The 20951-nt window shown below is 34.1% G+C and overlaps 1 protein-coding gene across 1 annotated transcript in view; it reads right to left on the bottom strand.

The window, feature by feature from the left end:
- The window catches only part of SNTG1 (syntrophin gamma 1), a 364140-nt gene extending 344109 nt beyond the window's left edge, over positions 1 to 20031 (bottom strand). Inside the window, exons 1-2 of the mRNA XM_053661064.1 lie at positions 19981 to 20031; positions 7510 to 7644 (exon numbers count right to left, since the gene is read on the bottom strand). Of these exons, the coding sequence (XP_053517039.1) occupies positions 7510 to 7644; positions 19981 to 20007 (162 nt within the window). The 5' untranslated portion in view covers positions 20008 to 20031. The remainder of the gene's footprint in view (positions 1 to 7509; positions 7645 to 19980) is intronic.
- Positions 20032 to 20951: the final 920 nt, after the last annotated feature.

The raw sequence follows: 20951 nt of genomic DNA, 5'->3' as shown, positions 1-20951 counted from the left end.
TTCAAGGTATTCTCATTTTTACTGACAACACCTTTGAAACTGGTGTTTTTGTAATAAATATGTAGCCATCTCATATTGATTTTAGTCTCATCAGCCTTCTAAAATATTTTGTTTAATATTTAAAGCCAGCACAGGCTAGATTTGTTTTCCGTCAATGTAACATTGAAGAAGATAAGATCCCTAGGACAGCTTCAGCTATTTCTGATTTTGAGTGCGAGAGGACAGAAGAATGACAGGGACTGGATGTCTGATTTCTGAGCACAAGGGGTGATGCTCACTTCCTTTTCTGTTAACTGAAGCTATAATACACAATAGTTCCCCCTTATCCACCAGGGATACATTCCAAGAGACCTGGGTTCCCAAAACCACAGATAGTACTGAGCCCTACATAAATTTTTTCCCTATACACACATACATTTTCATTTACAGAACGCATTAATGACTTCTATTTGCTATATCTGACTTGCAAGCATCATTACTTTTACACTTCGGGGCCATTATAAAGTAAAATAAAGGTGACATGAATATAAACATTGCGATATTGTGAGAGTTGATCTCATGACCCAAAAGTCTGCTAATGGGTTGAGACTGCATACAGTGTGAAGCGAACGGACAAAAGGATTATTTACATCTTGAAAGGAAGGAGCTGGATGATGTGAGACTTAATCATATTACTTGGAATGGCATGAAATTTAAAACTTTTGAATCACTTATTTCTAAAAATTTCTATGCAATATTTTTGGAACATAACTGACCACAGAAACCAAAACCATGGATAATGAGGGGCTACTATGTCTATCTGATAACTGCTATGTATCATTCTGGTCAGGGGTCACTTTGCTATCTGCATCTAAAGATCTTGAATAAGTATGGTCTGCATCTTGTTAGTTTCCAAATTATCGGAGAAGAACAGGTCTTATCTCATATGAACTCAATACTGTACTTCAATCGTGTAATCTCTGAACAAATCACAAATACTTCTGAAAAGTAACTAACAGAGAGCACTGGGGCCAAATCTAGCCTGTTTGCTGATAAGAATCACAGTAACTTCACTGGGTATCTCAGCTTTTCCTCTCTGTTGCTGATAAGTGGCTATGTTTTCAAACTTTTTCAGGAGACCAATAATTTACTGGAATTTCTTTCTTTATATATCTGGAATAAAATTGTCAAATGTGCAAAATATGCCAAAGTGTTTTTCCTTTGCCCCGGACTCTACCTCAATTCTACTGAAGACTTGAAGACTCCCTCTTCTCCTTCTAATATCCCACTGCACCTATTTTATACCTTTTGTAGATGTCCCACCGTTTTAAATATCCTGTTTTGTTTTTCTCAGTCTTCGTTCTCTTTGTTTTTTAGTTTCTAAAAATTATGTTGATACATCCTCTAGCTCCGAGAATCCAAATCTCTGTTCAGTCTTCTAACATGCCTACCAAAGGCATTCTTCATTTCTATTATAGTGTTTTATTAATCTCTAATATTCCATTTGGGTTCTTTTCTTTAGGATTTCCATCTCTCTTCTCCACATTGCCCTCATGTTACTACATTCTATTTCATTCATGAAAGCCTAAGAGACTATGTTCTTTTAAATTCTTCATCTGATAATTCCAATGTCCTTGATATGTCTGGTTCTGATGCTTGTTCTTATCTTCAAATTGTGTTTAATTTTTTGGCTTTTAATATGCCTTATAATATTTTCTTGGTATCCAGACATGATGTACTGGGTAAAAAGACTGGCTGTTAATGGCATTTTTAATAATGAACTGGCAAAGTGGGGAAAAGGGAAGTCTCAGCCCTTTAATAAGCTTTTGCTTCTGAACTGTAAACTTTTTAAATTTAAATTATTTTATTGTTGTTCAATTACAGCCATCCCTATTTTCTTCCTACCCCAACCCCCTCCAAATCCACCACCCTCCCCCTTGCTTCCACCCTTCCCCTTGGTTTTGTCCATCTGTCCTTTATAGTAGTTCCTGAAAACTTTTCTTTCCACATTATACCCCCTCCCCTCTGGCTATTGTTAGATTGTTCTTAATTTCAATGACTCTGGTTATATTTTGTTTGCTTTTTTCTTTTGTTGATTATGTGCCAATTAAAGGTGAGATCATATGGTATTTGCCCCTCACTGTCTGGATTATTTCACTTAGCATAATGCTCTCCAGTTCCATCTATGAACTGTAAATTTTATAAGTGCTCCTTAGGTTTTTCTTTCTCTAAAGGTGGGATAGGATGGTTGATGTGGGCTGCAGTTAAGTATTTTCATCCTTCGGGCCACTTAGGGCTTAATGATACTCCCAGAAGGTGAGGGTGTATGTAGTTCATGAGTTTCTTGTGAGGGCTGTCCTTGTTAGTAGAGTTTTGGGTATATTTCTAAATGTTTCCTTCTCCCCTCCCCTGACAAAACTCTAAAGGTTTTTTTTTTCCCCCATAATTTTTACTGTGGGAAAGTGGTGAAGCACCAAAATGTAAATTTGATAAAATTGTGAGCTCCCCACATGACTGTGTAGCCCTGGAGTTTCTACCTCTCAGCCCAGTCCATACTGAGCCTCCAGCGATTTGTCAGTGGCACTGGTTCCTGAGGTCGTTTCTGTTTGCCAGCCTCTAGTGCTGCAAGCTGTGATTCTATCTGCCTGTCAGCCCAATCCTACGAGCCTTGTCTGTCTCATGTCCTTGTCTCTCTCATGAATCTAAGTCGAGTTGATTATTTTTTGTTTATTCAGGTATTTGCTTGTTGTTAGGACATGGTGGCAACTTCTAAGCTCCTTATATGTGAAACCAGAAATTGGAAGTCTCTATTATTTTTAATTTAAAAAATACATGAATATAGAAATTCATTCTGTAAATATACCAAATTCATTTATCAGTTTATAATTCGGTTTTAGCTATACACATTTGTGTACTAGTCTTTTTGTGAATATTCATTTTTATTACTCTTGAGTATAGCCAAAGGAATAGGCGTTTTGAGTTTAAAGTAGCTTTATGTTTAACTTTATGACACAATGCCAAATAGTTTTCTAAAGTGGTTGTTCATTTGGAATTCTAGTTTATATAATTTGTAAGTGAATCACATCTTTGCCAATCATCTATTTAAGCCATTGTAATGGATGTGAATATGTAAATCACATGATTTTAATCTAATCTGTAATTCCTTGAAGACTTATGAATAAGAACATCTTTTCATACTCTTCTTAACCATTTCATGGATTTCAAAGTTTTTGCTCAGTTGTTCTTTTTAAAATTGGTTCGTTTGTACATTTTTTTGAGTTGTGATAGTTCCTTATTCTAAAAACAAATCCTGTGTCAGATACAGAAAATATTTTACTCCTACTCTGTGGTTTGGATTTTCTTAAAAGTTTTTTTTAAATAAAAGTTTTTTAAAAGTCAAATGTGTTTACTGATTTCACATTAACATTTTCTTTTTTAACTTATCAATAATCTTTTGTCCTAAAAAATTTTTGTCTACCCCTTAATACAAAATTATTTTTTCTAGAAATATATTTGTTTTGTGTTTACATTTAGGTGTATGATTGATCTGAACATATTTACAATTCATCTGAGGTAGGGGTCATATAATTCTACTTTTCAAAACATGTACCAAGTTGCAATTGAAAACAGCAACATTCCCTTTTGAACTGACTTGACACATTTGTCTAAAAACAATTGACCAGTAATGTTAGGGAAATGGAGGACTTGGAAGCACTAGAAATTCTCTCCCTACTCAACAAAAAATACACTGGTTGAATCTGTCTTAGATAATTATTTTAGAATTCTGAAGTCCATTGCGTAAATGGCAACTTTCAGAAGGCTTACAAAATAAATTGTGCTTAATTTAATTCAATTTTAGCTCTTATAACAATAGCAACTACTCATCCTCCACCATCTCTCAATGACAGAGAGTAGTGGCGATCCAAGCTCTCATTGTTGATTTCTGCTTCTGATTCTAAGGAGCAAGGACAGATGCAAGATGTCATTGTTTCAGTACCTTAAATGAGGATATATATATATATATATCCTCAAATTGGAAAAAAAAAGGAATAAAGATGTTTTTGTTCACAGGTGACATGATATTAATATGTAGAAGACCTACAGATTACACACACACACAACAATTAAAACTAAAAAATAAATGCAGCAACTCAGCAGATACAAAGTGAGCATATAAAAATCAGTTGCATTTCTATACACTAACAAATAACATTTAGAAAAAATTAAGAATAAAACACTCCATTTATAATAGCATTAAAAAGAATAAGATACTTAGAAATTAACTAATCAGAAAAGTGAAACAAAAAACATTAAAATCTATAAAGCATTGGTAAAAGACATAAATAAATGGAAAGACATCCACATTCATGGAGTAAAAGGTTTAATATTGTTAAGATGCCAATATTATCCAAAAAAGTAAAAATTCAAAATCCCAATGTGCATTTTTACAGAAATAGAAAAATCCATTCTAAAATTGATGTCTCTGGGCCCTCTGTATATTCTCCTTGAAGAAGTGTCTGTTCAAAAGTGTTTTGACCATTTTTAATTTTTTTTGTCTTCCTGGGGTGGACTTGTGTGAGTTCTTATATATTTTGGAGATCTCACCCTTGTCGAGGTATCATTGGCAAATATGTTTTCCCATACAGTTGGCTCTCTTTTCATTTTAATGCCATTTTCTGTAGCCATCCAGAAGTGATCAGGGAGATGAAAATTAAAACCACAAAGAGATACAACTTCACACTGGGCAGAATGATTTTCATAAACAAATGAACAAACAAGTGTTGAAGATGATGTGGAGAAAAAGGAACCCTAGTGCACTGTTGGTGGGAATGCAGACTGGTGCAGCCACTATAGAAAACAGTATGGAATTTCTTCAGAAAACTAAAAGTGGGACTGCCTTTTGACCCAGCAATTCCACTGCTGGGTTTATACCCTAAGAACTCTGAAACACCAATCCAAAAATACCTATGAACCCCAATGTTCATAGCAGCACAATTTACAATAGCCAACTGCTGGAAGTATCCTAAGTGCCCATCAGTAAATGAATGGATCAAAAACTGTGGCACATTTACATGACGGAATATTATACAGCAGAAAGAAAAGAAGGAGCTCCTACCCTTTGTGACAGCATGGATGGAAATGGAGAGCATTATTCTAAGTGAAATAAACTAGGCAATGAAGGAAAAATACCACATGATCTCACCTATAAGTGGAACCTAATCAACAAAACAAACAAGCAAGTAAAATATAACCAGACACATTGAAATTAAGAATAAAATGACAGTAACCAGAGAGAAGGTGTGAAGGGATAATAAGGGGGAAGGGGGAAGGTTTTTCAGGGACAACTATAAAAGACACATGGACAAAACCAAGGTGGGTTGGGCTCAGGGGAGAGAGTAGAGATGGCCAGGATGGGGGAGAGTGGTGGTGGGGAAAATAAATAAATAAATAATATTTATATGAAATCTCAAGGTGCTTCAATTAACCAAATATATTTTTTTACAAAGGAATAAATCCAGCCACCACACACTTCCTATTTTCAAAATTTACCACAAAGCTATGTTAATTAAAAGAGTGCAGTACTAACATAAAGAGAGACATACAGACCAATAGAAAATAAAAGAGAGAAAGAGAGAGCCCTGAAATAAAGCCTCATATATGTGGTCAAGTGATTTTCAACAAGAATATGAAAATGGTATCAGGAAAACTAAATGCACATCTGCAAAATAATGAAGTTAGAACTTTAACACCACATGCAAAACAAAATTAAACAAAACAAAAAAAAACAAAAATTAATCTAAAATGATCAATGGATTAAATAAATAAATGTAGGAGCTAAACTAGAACCTCTTAGAAGAAAATATGGGATGAAATATTCATGACATTGAATTTGGTACTGATTTCTTAAACACTATAAGTAGAGTTAGCAAAGGAGAAATACACAAATCAAGCTTGTTCAAAATTAAAAACTTTTAGGCATTAAATAAAACAATCAACATAGTACAAAGGTTTGGGAGAAATATTTATAAATCACATATCTTATAAGGGATTAAACAAAAAGTGGCCTAGAATTACTACTTTATCCATTAATTCTGCTGCCGAGATAATACACACAAGGATTGGAAACAATGACTCAGGCATTTGTATGCCCATGTTCATAGCAGAATTATTTATAAGGGCCAAAGTGTGGAAATAACCCGAATGTCCATTTTTAGATGGATGGATAAACAAGGTAAACATTATATAGTATATACATGAAATGTAATATTATTCCATCTTACAAAGGAGTAAAATTCTTATATACATTATAGAGAGCCTCTAATATATTGTAGTAAGTTAAATAAGCCAAACACTAGAAGGCAAATATTGTATAATTCCACTCATATGAGTTGTACATAGAGACAAGAAATACAATAGTGATTACCAGGGACTGAGAGGAGGGGAGCATGGGGAGTTATTGTTAAGTGGGTGCAGAGTTTCAGAATGAGATAATGAAAATTCTGGAGAAGAATAGTGAATCTACTCAATGTCACTGAAATGTATACTTAAAGATAACTGAAATGGTAAATTCATAGTTTACTATCATTAAGAAAAAGCAATTGATCAGCAAGAAGGAGAAGAGGAAGAATGGGGAAAAGGTACGGGGAATAAGAAGCATAATTGGTAGGTACAGAATAGACAGGAGGAGGTTAAGAATAGTATGGGAAATGGAGAAGCCAAAGAACTTATATGTATGACCCAGGGACATGAACTAAGTTGCAGGGGATGGGGGTGGGAGGGGGCATGCAGGGCAGAGGGGAATAAAGGAGGGGGAATGAGACAACTGTAATAGTATAATCAATAAATACATTAAAAAAGAATTTAAAAAAAGAAAAAAGCAATTGACTCTATAAGTGTGAGACTATTTCTGAAGTCTTTATAATGTTCCATTGATTCATGTGCTTATATTTGGGGCAATATCACATTGTGTTCATTATTATAATATAGTCAAGTTCTGAAAACAGGAAGTTCTGAAATCTAATTTCATCTTGGGATACCTTCCACAGTGGTACTTCAGCGCTAGTTAGAAGACTCTGGTGCAAAGCATTGACATTGAGTTAAGTGACTGCTACCCAAAGCCTCATGTTTCTCACATGGTAAGAATTGAGTTCCACCTTTGCACCAACTCCAAAAGTTTCAGACGATGCAAGAAAGTTCAGGGAAGAAAAAAAAATGCCCTGCCATGCACTATGCTTAGCTAGTCCTCTGTGTGAAAATGTAGAATGCACTCTCTCATGATCAGCTATTAATATAGGTGTCAGTCCGGTCACGTAAAGACAGCTAGAGTCAATGACATGCCCAGCTGAAGATGGGCACTAAATGTGTGGTTGTGAACAAGAACCCTGCTCACTTAATTATGAAAACACAAATTACATGCAGAATGACTGACTAGGCTCCAAAAGTGAAAGAAAAATGTGTTAATAATTTTCTGTGAACAAATATTTTAATAAACAAAAACAAAACTCTTTAAAAGAAGGGAAAGCTACTTACACCAGAATAGAAAGGCTCACCAGACACACATATCACATCCTGCTCCTGGATCATCAAAATATCTTTGGCTAGGTGCAGCCGGACTTTGAAAGGCTCCTGATTACCATCCTGCAGCAAACAAATTCCTGTCTTTGTCTTCAGACAAAAAAGGAAAACAGAGAAAATATTACACTTAGTTTTAAGATTATTATTGTATGTTTTAGTTACTATAAAACATGATGAATAACATTCGAGACCTAGGGAAAATTCATTCTATGAATCTGAAACTTCATACCTAATATATGTAGAGAGAAAAGGATAACCATTTCACATAAAGTAGTCCTCAGGTCCCAGATAATAGAGTTTATGTCAGCAAATACACATAAAAGTTTGGAAAATTAGGAGTATGGTTTTTATACCATATTTGAAAAATAATAAAATTTTGTTTAATACTTACCTTAATATAAAATGTTTGTAATAGTTTTATTGAATTACAATATAAATTCTACACAATTTAAACCTTCAGAATGTAAAAATTAATGTTTCTTTTTACATATTAGAAGTTGTATATAAAAGGACAAAGGTGTTTGCAGGAACAATTATAAAAGTCATACGGACCACAACAAGGGGGTGGATGAAAATGGGGGAGGAAGGCAGGGAGGGTTGGGGTAGTGGGGAGGGATGGGGGGAAAAGGCAGAAAACTGTACTTAAAAAACAATAAAAATTTTGATAAAAATAAGTTGTATATCTGTCATGGTAGTCAATTTTAGAATATTTCATTATTCTCAAAAAGAAACATATTACCACCATTTTCCCAGCTCTTTCTTTAGGTTTAGACAACCACTAATCTACTTTCTGTCTCTATCATGGAATTTTAAATTTAAAAACATACCTATTTACATCTCTAACTTCCACTATTTAATTATTTTTAGTCACCAACACACACACTTTGTACAAATGAAGGAACAAGGATAAAGAGGTGATGTGAACTGCCTAAATTAGTGCAGTTAATTAAAAACAGAGCCTGGCTTGAGACCCAAAATTCTTGATTCCCAGTTTACTGTTTTGCTTCAGGCTTCTTTGGGAATTTGAAACAGTGAAGGAGGATTTCACAACTCATACTCTATAGCTTTAAACCAGCAGCCTAGTAATCATTGAAGAACTCCATGAGTCTTGTCATTCCTGAAGCATGCGGTATTGTAATATTTACTCAGATAAATAAGTAGACTCTCCTTAGGAAGTACACTTAATATTCCCATTTGTCAGAGATAGAAAATGAAATTCTTTTGAGACAGTATATGGCCTCTGGCTGTTATTTTTCACTAAATGAAAAGGAACAATGACTACTTGGGCAATTATATTTTTATTTAATAATTATTGAACTACTCTTAATTTAAATAAGAGGATAAGCTCATAGAAATCCATATATAATCTTATAATTTATGAGCACAATATTTCATGCAAATAATACCAGACTTTCTCTTGAAATATAAATTTAATCTGGATTACTAGAAGTTTGTTTCTTTTAAAAAAGTTTTATAATGTTAAGAATAAGCTTAGATATAGCAGCCTCCAAAGAGAATTCTTTCTGTACATGGCTTTATACTGTGTGCTAACACACACCATTTTACCCTCTATCACATATAATATTATATTAGTCTGTAATTTTGTAAGGGTTATGATATAATTCAAGAAAAAATAATTTTTTCAGGGGCCCTGAAAAAATGTTCTTCTTTTCACCTCTATGAGACCGATGCATAGTGGGAATTCATTAATTTGGGTCAATTAATCTATTCTAAAGCATAACTCCAGTGGAAAGTCTAGAGGACAAAAATGTTTCAGTTACAACAAATTATATTTTTCTTCATACAGAACACGTTTTCTATGTTTTTTTTTTTACATAGAAAAGTCTCTTATGCTTACAACATAATTTAGACCAGAAACCAACGTCAGGACTCTCTGAAGTGGCATGGGGAACTGAGGTGTATAAAATAATATGAGAGCCAGATGAACAGAATCGAGCACATTTGTTGATTTTTTGAACATACAGTAAAATTGGGCCATTTCCCTCCTAGAAGTGTAACTGAAGAAATGGCATTCACAAATAATGCTCTGTCTCAACTTGAGGAGGAAAGAGGGGCCTCTCCCTGAAAGTACATAAATACATTGTTGCTACATGTCAAAGAGACATCGAAGATCACCCAGGGAAAGTTTGAGGAACTAAAACAATTTTGAGGCTTGTCTCATTCCATTGTTAATATAGTCAAAACTCCATTCACTGAATCTTCAAATAATGTGTAAAAGGTCTCCTAATTGTTATTTAGTTGTCTAGAAAACAAAATTTAGACTTTGAACTTATGTTTTGGTACTAAGAAGATGAGAGAATGAGGCAGTTTCTATTTTCATTTGAATAAACGTATCTCTATATACGTATTTATATATTGGTGTATAAAATATCTTAATGAATATCAATAAATAGCTGTTTGAACAAAACAACAGAGAGATAGTAAGGCTAACAACAAATTCAAGTTAAAATACATTATCCAGGGGTTAAATATGTTATTTACATATATTCTATAATAATAATTCAGTTAATAAAAGAAAATACATTTAAAATCCCTACACACATCAATTTTGTAAATATTGTGTAATATTAACAGAATTCTATGTAAATTAGATAATCCTCTCTGAACTTAGCATATTCTTACTTATAAAAATATTCATATATAAATAAATGCAATGTGGTATCAGATACAAAGCAACATGGAAAGAGGAATTAAATATTCTTAAGGAATAAGGACGTTGAATACTTCTTTGTAAGTATAAAAATATGTGGTTTGTCTTAAAAGCAAATGACAATTAGAAGAGGCAAAGGCTATTTTATTCAAGAAGGAAAAAAATAGATACACGGAAGCATGGCAATGCTTAGTCCATCTGATGCAAGAAGACAGAAGCACACAAATGCATCCCTGATGGTGATCAGGTGTGGCTCAGCAGCAGCCAAGGGAGAAATGCCAGGAGAAGACGAGGTGGAACAAGGCCCTTGTGGGAAGTGGCAGGGGGTTGAAAGTAGTGGAGATGTCTTAGAGAAATTACAACAGTAAAATTGTATCTGTAGATGTGTGTTTTTATAAAGGCATTTATAATAGCAGAGTAAAGATGGGTAAAAATTTATAAAGTTAAAACATAGTTTTTGTTGACAGAAATGTAAACCTTGAACAAGAAATGCTGGGGTCTGTTAAGCAATGGCATTAAATTCAGAGCTACTGTATTAAATCAAGGAAAGTGGATAAAATCCATTTCAGGGCACTCTTCTGGTTTGGAGCAGAATTGTTGTACTGGTGTCATTGCTAATGAAATGTGGTCATATGTTATTTGCTATTTAATGTCTTCTTAAATAGAGCTTACTCTATGTCCAGAAATATCAACTTGACTTTTCTAACAACCCAGTGCAACTAGATTCAACAGGAGGAGAGGAGCAGAGGTGAGTGGGAGTCAAGATTTGAACTGAGGTTGCTGGTCTCCAGATTCTACACTCTTAACATTCTCTCTAGTTTCCCCCAGGCAGAGACTATTTGAGGTATCCCTCCCTCAATCCTCCTGCAAATAGCCACAGGACTATTCATGTCTTCACCAAGCAGCATTTTGGTTACCAAGAACCTTCTATGGAACAGAGTGCCCTGAGTACTGAGAAAGACATCATTTTGAGCCAGCTCTTCTCCGGGTATTAAAACAATGACTACTGGAGAGAAAATAAAATGAGTAACATACAACTCTGGGCCTGACAGCTGATTTTACCATCAAATGCTTGCTCATAATCCCTTAAATAGGAAGCATAATAGGACACTGGCTGAGGCTTGATTTCCACACCCCAGAGCCCCTGGAGGGATAGGGATAAAAAACAGGGCAGTGACAAAGACCACTAGTGCAGTGCAATCGAAAACAGCCACAGTCTTTACATACCTGTGGACCCAAACTGTTTAAAAATAAAAAATAACCTAAGCAATTATGGCCTCCCATTTTACCCTAAACTTAAGATCTGGACTCATCTTCACTTTCTTTATTAAAAGAACAATAATTTTCCTTCAAACTTTATTGACTTTGTATACATTGCATAGGAGTTAAGAAATGTATGTGCCATATATAATGTACAGTTACATTATATAAACCCTAAAAATATAAAAAAATGTGATATTTTAAAGTGATGTCTTATAAAAATGATAAAAATTCAAATGTTGTTTTCTTATTCCTGTTGGGTGGTCCTATAATATAGCTGGATTTCACAAAATCCATATTGGGGAAAACAGCATTTGCTTTAGAGGGATATTAAAAGGCAATATGATCTCACCTATAAATGGAACCTAATCAACAAAACAAGTGAGCAAAATAGAACCTGACACCTGGAAATAAAGAGCAAACTGACAGGAGCCAGAGGGGGGAAGGGAGGGGGATAATGTGGAAAGAAGGGGAAGGGTCAAGTTGAGGGACATGTATAAAGGACCCATGGACAAGGACAATGGTGGGAGTGAGATCGAATGTGGGAGGGGGCTGGGCAGGCCGGGGGAGAGCAATGGGGAAAATGGGGACAATGGTTACTGAACAGCACTAAAAAATTTAAGATAATGCCTCTTAATTACTTAAAAAATGATACTTTTAAAGACCTAGTCATTGACTTGTTTTCTTTAAGTAGGTAAAATGTGTTTATAAATTCACATACATTTATTTTTTGTTTAAAAAAACCCTTACATTTACACTTATTAAATTTATGTTTAGCTAAAATCTAGTAACTTCAGAATTTTCAAAAGTTGACTATCATTCATTTTGTAAGTAAAACTTAAGGCCTCTCTAGTTTCTTCTCTAGAAAGAACATAAACTGTTTTCTAGAAACTTAAAATCTATGTCCTTTTATTCTTGAAGTGTAGAATTTACAATATGAGATATAAGAAACTACCAACTAAAAGAAAGTAGGCAGAGATCTTAATGCACTGCAAATATTCTTGTACGTATCCTCAGTATTCCTATACTTTGGTTGCCAAATACAATTTCATTTGTTCTGTAAACTTATAGCTTTAAGTGATACATGGTTTCTTATACCTCACCACGTTGTAGCATTAGTGCGCTAAATGCCATTTCATGCAAAGTTCAAAATGAATTTTATACTTTTCTTTCCCCTCCTACCTCTCATCATGGCTTTCTCTGCTAAAATAGCCCTTTTCAAGAAGTTGTATAATACCTGCTTTTCCTTAAAGCCTGTGGAGGCCACTTTATCTGAACATGAGTCCTGCCTATGGCCATACCATCCTGAGTGTGTCCAGTGTCATCTGAAAATGAATGCTTACTGTTCTGAGCTCAGGGTCTCATTAAATAAAAATTATCTGCCTAACAATCAGTATTGTATTAGTCATCACATATAGTAACTTCAATAGTGTTTAGTTTAATATAATAATATTTAATTTCACCTTATATATTGTTATCTAATGAAAATCTGAATAAGTAAAATCTTGAAGGACTTCAAGATATTGACAGCAACAAAATTATAATAGGGGATTTTCACACCCCACTGTCAAAAATGGGCAGATCTTCCAAACAAAATATCAACAAAGATACTGTGGCATTGAACAGAGCCCTAGATGAAATGGATTTAACTGATATATATAGAGAGAGCCTTTCATCCCAAAGGAGCAAAATACATATTCTTTCCAAATAAATATGGAACATTTTCAAAGATAGACCACATGATAGGACACAGAACAAGCTTCAACAAATCTGAGAAAATTGAAATTATATCAAGCATTTTCTCCAATCACAAGGGACTAAAACTAGAAACCAACCTCAAGAAAAAAAAAAAGAAACACTCAAACTCATGGAGATTGAATAAGAATGCTATTAAACAATGAGTGGGTCAAGAATGAGATTAGAAAAGAAATCAAAAAGTTTCTGGAAACAAACAGAAATGAATTCACAACAGCCCAAAACTTATGGGACACAATGAAGGCAGTCCTGAGAAGGAAGTCCATAGCTATAAAGGCCTACTTTAAAAAGATAGATTTTGTTTCAAAAAAACAACATTTCAAATGAAACATTTGAAATAAACATTTCAAACATTTGAAAACATTTGAATAAAACATGAAAAACATTTCAAATAAATAACCTAACCCTACGCCTACAAGAACTCAAGAAACAACAATAAAAACAGACCAAAGCAAGTAGAAGGAAGAAAATAACCAAGATCAGAGTAGAATTAAATGACACTGAGACTAAAAGCACAATTTTAAGGATCAACAAATCTGGGAGCTGGTTCACTGAAAAGATAAACAAAATTGACAAGCCTTTAAGCAGGCTCATTAAGAAAACAAGAGAGAAGACTCAAATAAACACAATCAGAAATGAATGAGGAGAGATTACAACTGACACCACAGAAATACAAAGGATTGTAAGAAATTACTATGAAGAACTATGTGCCAAGAAATTTGAAAATGTAGGTGAAATGGACAAATTTCTATAAAAATATAATCTTCCAAAACTCAATGAAGAAGCAGAAAGCCTGAACAAACCAATATCAGTAGATGAACTTGAAGCAGTAATCAAAAAACTCCTAACACACAAAAGTCCTGGACTAGATGGTTTCATTGGAGAATTCTACAAAGCATTTAAGGAAGAGCTAACTCCTATCCTTCACAGACTCGTCAAAAAATTCTAAATGATGGAAGACTCCAAAACTCTTTTTATGAAGCCAATATCATCCTAATCACAAAAAACAAATAAAGACACAATGAAGAAAGAAAACTTCAGGCCAATATTGCTAATGAACACCAACATGAAAATCCTCAACAAAATATCGACAAACTGCATCCAGCATACATTAAAAAGATTATACACCATGACCAAGTGGGATTCATCCCAGGGATGCAAGGATGGTACAATCTTAGCAAATCAATAAACTTAATACATCACATAAATAAAAGCAAAGATAAAAATCACATGATCATATCAATAGATGTGGAAAAAGCATTTGATAAGGTACAGTACCCATTTATGATAAAACACTCAGCAAAGTGGGAATAGAGGGAGCATTCCTCAACATAATAAAGGCCATATGCGAGAGGCCTACAGCCAACTTCATACTCAGTGGGCAAAAACTAAAATATTTCCCACTAAGATCAGGAACAAGACAAGGTTGTCTCCTTTTACCACTTCTATTCAACATAGTATTGGAAGCCCTAGCCACAGCAATCAGACAAGAAAAGGAAATAAAAGGCATCCAAATTGGAAAGGAGGAAACAAAACTGTCATTGTTTGCAGATGACATGATAGTGTACAGAGAAAATCCTACAGACTCCACCAAAAAACTGTTTGACCTAATAAATGGATTTGGCAAAACAGTGGGATACAAAGTCAATATCCAGAAATCAAAGATATTTTTGTATACTAACAATGAAACACCAAGAGCAGAAATTAGAAAAAATATCCCATTTGCTATGGCAACAACAACAAAAAAAACCTAGGAATAAACCCAACTGAGGAGATAAAAGACCTGTACTCAGAAAAGTACACAACATTGAAGAAAGAAATCAATGAAGACACAAACAAACATATACCACGCTCATGGATTGGAAGAATTAACATCATCAAAATGTCCGTACTACCCAAAGCAATTTACAGATTCAATGCAACACCTATTAAAGTGCCAATGGCATATTTCACAGACTTAGAACAAACATTTCAAAAATTTATATGGAACCATAAATGACCCTGGAGAGCTGCTGCAATTTTGAGAAAGAAGAACAAAGTATGAGGGATCACAATACCTAATACCAAACTATATTACAAGACCACTGTCATCAAAAGAGCCTGGTACTGGCATAAAAAACAGGCACATAGACCAATGGAACAGAACAGAGAGCCCAGAAATAAACCAAAGTCTCTATGGTCAATTAATTTTTGACAAAGGGGACAGAAGCATAAAATGGAGTAAAGATAGCCTCTTCAGCAAATGGTGTTGGGAGAGCTGGACAGCTACATGCAAAAAAAATGAAACTCGAGCACCAACTTACACCATAAACAAAAATAAATTCAAGGTGGATAAAAATTTAAATATAAGTTGTGATACCATTAAAGTCTTAGAAAAGAACATAGGCAGGGAAGTCTCAGATATTATACCCAGCAATATTTTCACTGATATGTCCCCTAGAGCAAGGGACATAAAGGATAGAATAAACAAATGGGATCTCATCAAAATGAAAAGCTTCTGCATAGCTAAAGAAAACAGTATTAAAATAAAAAAAGAATCAACAATATGGGAAAACATATTTGCCAATGATACCTCAGACAAGGATTTAAACTCCAAAATACATAAAGAACTCACACAACTCCACTCTAAGAAGACAAGGAACCCAAATAAAAAATGGTCAAAGGACTTGAACAGACACTTCTCCAAGGAGGACATACAGAGGATCCAGAGACACATGGAAAGATGCTCAATATCACTAGCTATAAGAAAGATGTTAATTAAAACAACAATGAGATACCACTTGACACCAGTCAGAGTGGCCATCATAAACAAAGCAACAAACAAGTGTTGGAGAGGTTGTGGGGAAAGGGGACCCTAGTTCACTGTTGGTGGGATTGCAGACTGGTACAACCACTGTGGAAAAGAGTATGGAATTTCCTCAGAAAACTTAAAATGAAACTGCTTTTTGACCCAGCAATTCTATTGCTGGGATAATATCCTAGGAACCCTGAAGCACCAATCCAAAAGAATCTATACACCCCAGTGTTCATAGCAGCACATTTTACAGTAGCCAAGTGCTAGAAGCAACCTAAGTGCCCATCAGAAAATGAATGAATCAAAATACTATGGTACATATACACAATGGAATTCTATGCAGCAGAAAGAAAGAAGGAGCTCCTACTTTTTGCAACAGTGTGGATGTTACTGGACAGCATTATGCTAAGAGAAATAAGCCAGGCGGTGAAAGATAAATACCATATGATCTCATCTTTAACAAGAGGAACCTAATCAACAAAACAAACAAGAAAATATAACTAAAGACACTGAAATAGAGAACAGGCTGACAGTGACCAGAGGGGAGAGGGGAGGGAATTTCAAGGGCAAGGGTTTGCAGGAACAAGTAAAAATGACACATAGACAATAATGAGGGGGTGGGTGGAAAATAGGGGAGGGAGGTGGGGAGAGCTGGGGTGTTGGGCTGGGGAGAAAATGCAGAAAGCTCTACTTGAACAAAAATTTAAAAAATAAATATTAAAAAAAGAAAATCTGAATAAGTTATTACTGTTTTTATTATTAAGAATTATCCATTTATAGGATCCGGAATCATATATATTATATTCACAATAGGATTTCTTTCAGTATGTATTGATTGAATCATTGTCAAAGATTGTTTTTAATGAGGAATTAAATTATGTATGTACCTGAATTATTTAATTATTAAATATATTTATAGAGAAATATGCATTTTCATAATCAACAGATACATAGATTATATTTGAAATAGGAGGACAACCTAGACTAAAATAATGTATTGGCTTATTGAACACATATTACTTTGGTGAAATTTTCAAAGTAGATAAATCGGTAATTATGCTTGACTGTGCATACAGTTTTTCTTCTAAATTTTGCATTTTTCAATTTTTTAGAATTGTATTCTCTATTTCATTCTTGCATATTGTCAGACTTCTAAAGTTTTCTCTTATTGATTGATTGATTTTAAATAAAGAAAGGAAATGAGAGACAGAGAGAGAAACATAGATTTGTTATTCTATTCATTGATGCACTCATTGGTTGATTTTTGTAGGTGCCCTGACTGAGGATTGAACCTTCAATCTTGGTATATCAGGATGATTCTCTAACCAACTGAGATACCTGGCCGGGGCTTAGACTTGTATCTTAATTCTTGAAATAACTGAGACATTCTTTAAAGAGCACGATATCTTTAAACAATAAATGAACCACTTTTTTTAAAATTTGTATTAAAAATTATGTTTTAAATGGAACTTACCTGAGCATATGTAGGAAAAGTCAGAGATGCAATACAGCACCAGCAACAGGGTGTCTGGCAAATACTGGACAGTTTAACCCTCTGTGACTGTTTAACTCTCTAGCCTCAGGCTTGAGTGACTGCCCAGAAAGCCACAATGCTCCCCCATAATATATATCATGCCCCCAGGAAGGAGGGTAATAAACATATAGAGTGTGGATAATTGCCTGATATTATCTGTTAACTTAGAAATGCATTGTTCTTTCTGGTGGTCTGTGTAACTGCCCTTAATATGGTTTTACTGTTAACCCCCTATAAAAAAAAGAGGCCCTGTCCTGTGAGGGGTGTGGATTTCTTTTCTGCCAGCAAGCAGCTGCTTTTCTCATATATGAAAGTTTCTCCTATCAAAGCTCTTATGAATTTGAATAAGGCTATGTATCAGTTCTTTTAATCTGTCTTGAATTTAGACTTTTGGGGCTTTCCCCAAACAGCATGCTTCTCTTCCTTTTCAAAGAAAAGATTTTCTGAATCAGCACTGTGATATTCTAGTTAAATCTGTCTGATGAACATGGTTATCTGATTTTTATCTTTAATGGCTTATTAGCAGTTTAGGCAAAACATGTTTTATTTCACATATCTTTGTCTATAATATAATTTCCAACAATGTAGTACTTTAGAATGAAGCCCAAATTAACAGATTTTAATTTTGCTTTTAATTAATTAAATAAGTGGCACTCAGCCTTTCATAAAACCTTTCAATTTCTTCATCTGTAAATGACAGTTAGCTAATTTATTTTTATGACTTCTGGTCACTAAAACATCCCGAGACTGTAAATTTCAGGCAAACTCTATGCTGTCCATCTTCAGGAAGATTTAATCATCTTCTGAGGACCTTAGAGTTTTGTTTTTCTGCCAATCTAGCCAGCATGTAGAAGACACAGGGGTACTACTTCTGCTCAGCAGTTTTGAGACACTTCTACTCTGTGGTGGGAGAATCTCTATCAATCTCTAAATTGACAGAGATTCTCAAAGTGCTCATTAAAAGAGAAAAAAAATTAGTACTACAGAAGCAAGGGTAAAATGATGAAAATAGTATTGTCACTATAAAATGAATCACCTGAACCCTACATATAATTTAATATGTATTTTGAATCAATAAACCAGAACAATTATGTTTAATTAAAAAAAAAGTTCTCGGAAATCAGTCTTATACCAGCCTCTGTAGAGACTGGCCAGTCTCTACACCATGAATTTCATATGTTTGTCACTTGTGTTTCATTCACACAAATATCCATGCAGTTCCAATGAGTCATATACCACTCAAGATATAACTCTTTTATGGAAATAGTAGACTTCCTACCTTCAAAATTAAGACTATCTTTCTATGCATTCAAAACAGAAAATAGAATTGAATTTAAATTTTTGCTTCTAAACTTAAGCTTCTAAAATATGAATTCAATTTTATGAAAATTTACCATCTGATAGATGCTAAGTTGAAAGGATGAATAAATTATACAGTCTGACCTTACTGTATTCAAAATGTAAAAACAGCTTAGTGCAGGGGAGAGGTGCAAGGAAAAGGCAGAAAACTGCACTTGAACAACAATAAAAAAACCTTACTAATTTTCTGAAAGAACCTAGGTTTTATACTATGAACTGTGACAAATTTTTTAAAGAGTATATTTTTCAAGACTTTTAACACACGACACTTCATTAAAAGAAAAAAATCTTCATAAATGTTAACTGAAGGTTTTGCTGGTTTGTTTTTAACTCTATAATAGGTAATCTACTTATGGTTGTTCTTTTTGGGTAAATTATACACTAAAATATTTTAAACCTTTTAAGCACATGCATGAAATATTTTAACGTATGAATGTTGGCATTTTACCTGAAGAATGAAGAGATATGCTCTGAATGCCCTTTGTTTAGTTAAAAGATAGACCTTCCTCCTAAAAAAGAATAGTTGCATTTCCTGGGGACCCAAGCCCAGGCCCAAGTCCATGCACTTTGACTGCACACTTGACTGGCCTTTAGTACCCTTGGAAGAGACACATGTCACCAACTCATACTGCAGTGTGATGGCAGTTCTACAGAGAATGTGAACTGCCATGTATTAATTCTTAAATTTAATAAGAAGGCATTTACCTTTATTAAATTTTCCTTCTCCATAAACTACGTACTGAATGATTTCATGTATTAGAAGCGTTGGAAGTAATTCTTTTCACATAAATGGTTATAAATTAGAAGACATCTAAGGTTCCTTTGAGCACTAAATTTCAATGTTATATAAATATTTTAAAGGAAGAGTGACTATCTGAGGCTTCTTCCACAAGTACTCTTTTGCTTTCTAGTCTTGCAGAAACAGATCCTATTCTGGAAATAAGATAAACTCATCACACATCCCTCCACCTAAAGGGATGTTCCACTTTAACAAAGGAGGGACAAGTGTTTTCCATTTATAAAATTTGAAAAACACAAAACCATTTAACCTACCTCCTCACAGGCAGTCCTGAAATCCATGTGCTATGGCACTGCAAAGGATTTCGTCTGAAAAAAAAAAAAGAAATGGTAAGCCATTGAGCACAGCATTAATGTAAGAAAGAGAACACTGAGAAAGTGCAAGAAATTATGAAGCAGATTATGGGGTCACACTGTGTTTATGGTCACCTGTGTGGAACAAAAACTCCTGGAGTAAAATGCTGAAAAAAGGAAGAATTGAAAAGTCTGAATCCCTGCCTTTGTGATGTACACATCAGAATGTGCATATCAGTGCCTGCTCCACTCAGCATTCAGACATGATCTACACACAGTTAACTTCTGGCAAGTGTTAGCTCATTCCCAATACTCATTTTGAAACTTCAGTTACCAACTGGGAATGAAATTTCAAAAGGAGTAATTAAAAGTTGACTTTCATACAGTTATCTCTTGAAAAAAGGTTGACTAATCTTTCTGTTTTTAATTAAAAAGTTACATGCATGAATAATTATCTCTGGAACTTAATTTTTTTCCTCAAACAATATGATGTAAGGAAGCAAGCTATTTATCATAATAAATAATATTAAGATAATATTAAGATAACTTAATGTATAAAATATATTCATATAATACAGATTCATTTTATGAATTTATGGATACTATAGTACCTAAATAGTGGACATGAACTTAAATGTAGAAAAACACATGTAAAGTTTGTTTTATTAATGCTGTTAGAGAGTTTGAATCATATGATAAACTTAATAACACTAAGAATAATCATTAAAATTTACATCCTGACACTAAGAAAATGCAGAGCCCAACCCCTATGTTTATTGCAGCATTATTTATAATTGCCAAGATATGGAAGCAGGTCAAGCTGTTGTTTTATCCAGCTCAATAAATGAATGGATGAAACAACTATGGGACATTTACACAGTGGAATACGATTTGGCCATAAAAAGGAAGAAAAATTTACCTTTTGTGACAGC

This window comes from Artibeus jamaicensis, unplaced genomic scaffold, assembly GCF_021234435.1.
Source record: "Artibeus jamaicensis isolate MK-2021 breed Jamaican fruit bat unplaced genomic scaffold, CSHL_Jam_final scaffold_916, whole genome shotgun sequence".
Classification (NCBI taxonomy): Eukaryota; Metazoa; Chordata; class Mammalia; order Chiroptera; family Phyllostomidae; genus Artibeus; species Artibeus jamaicensis.
This window is presented reverse-complemented; position numbering and strand designations above follow the sequence as displayed.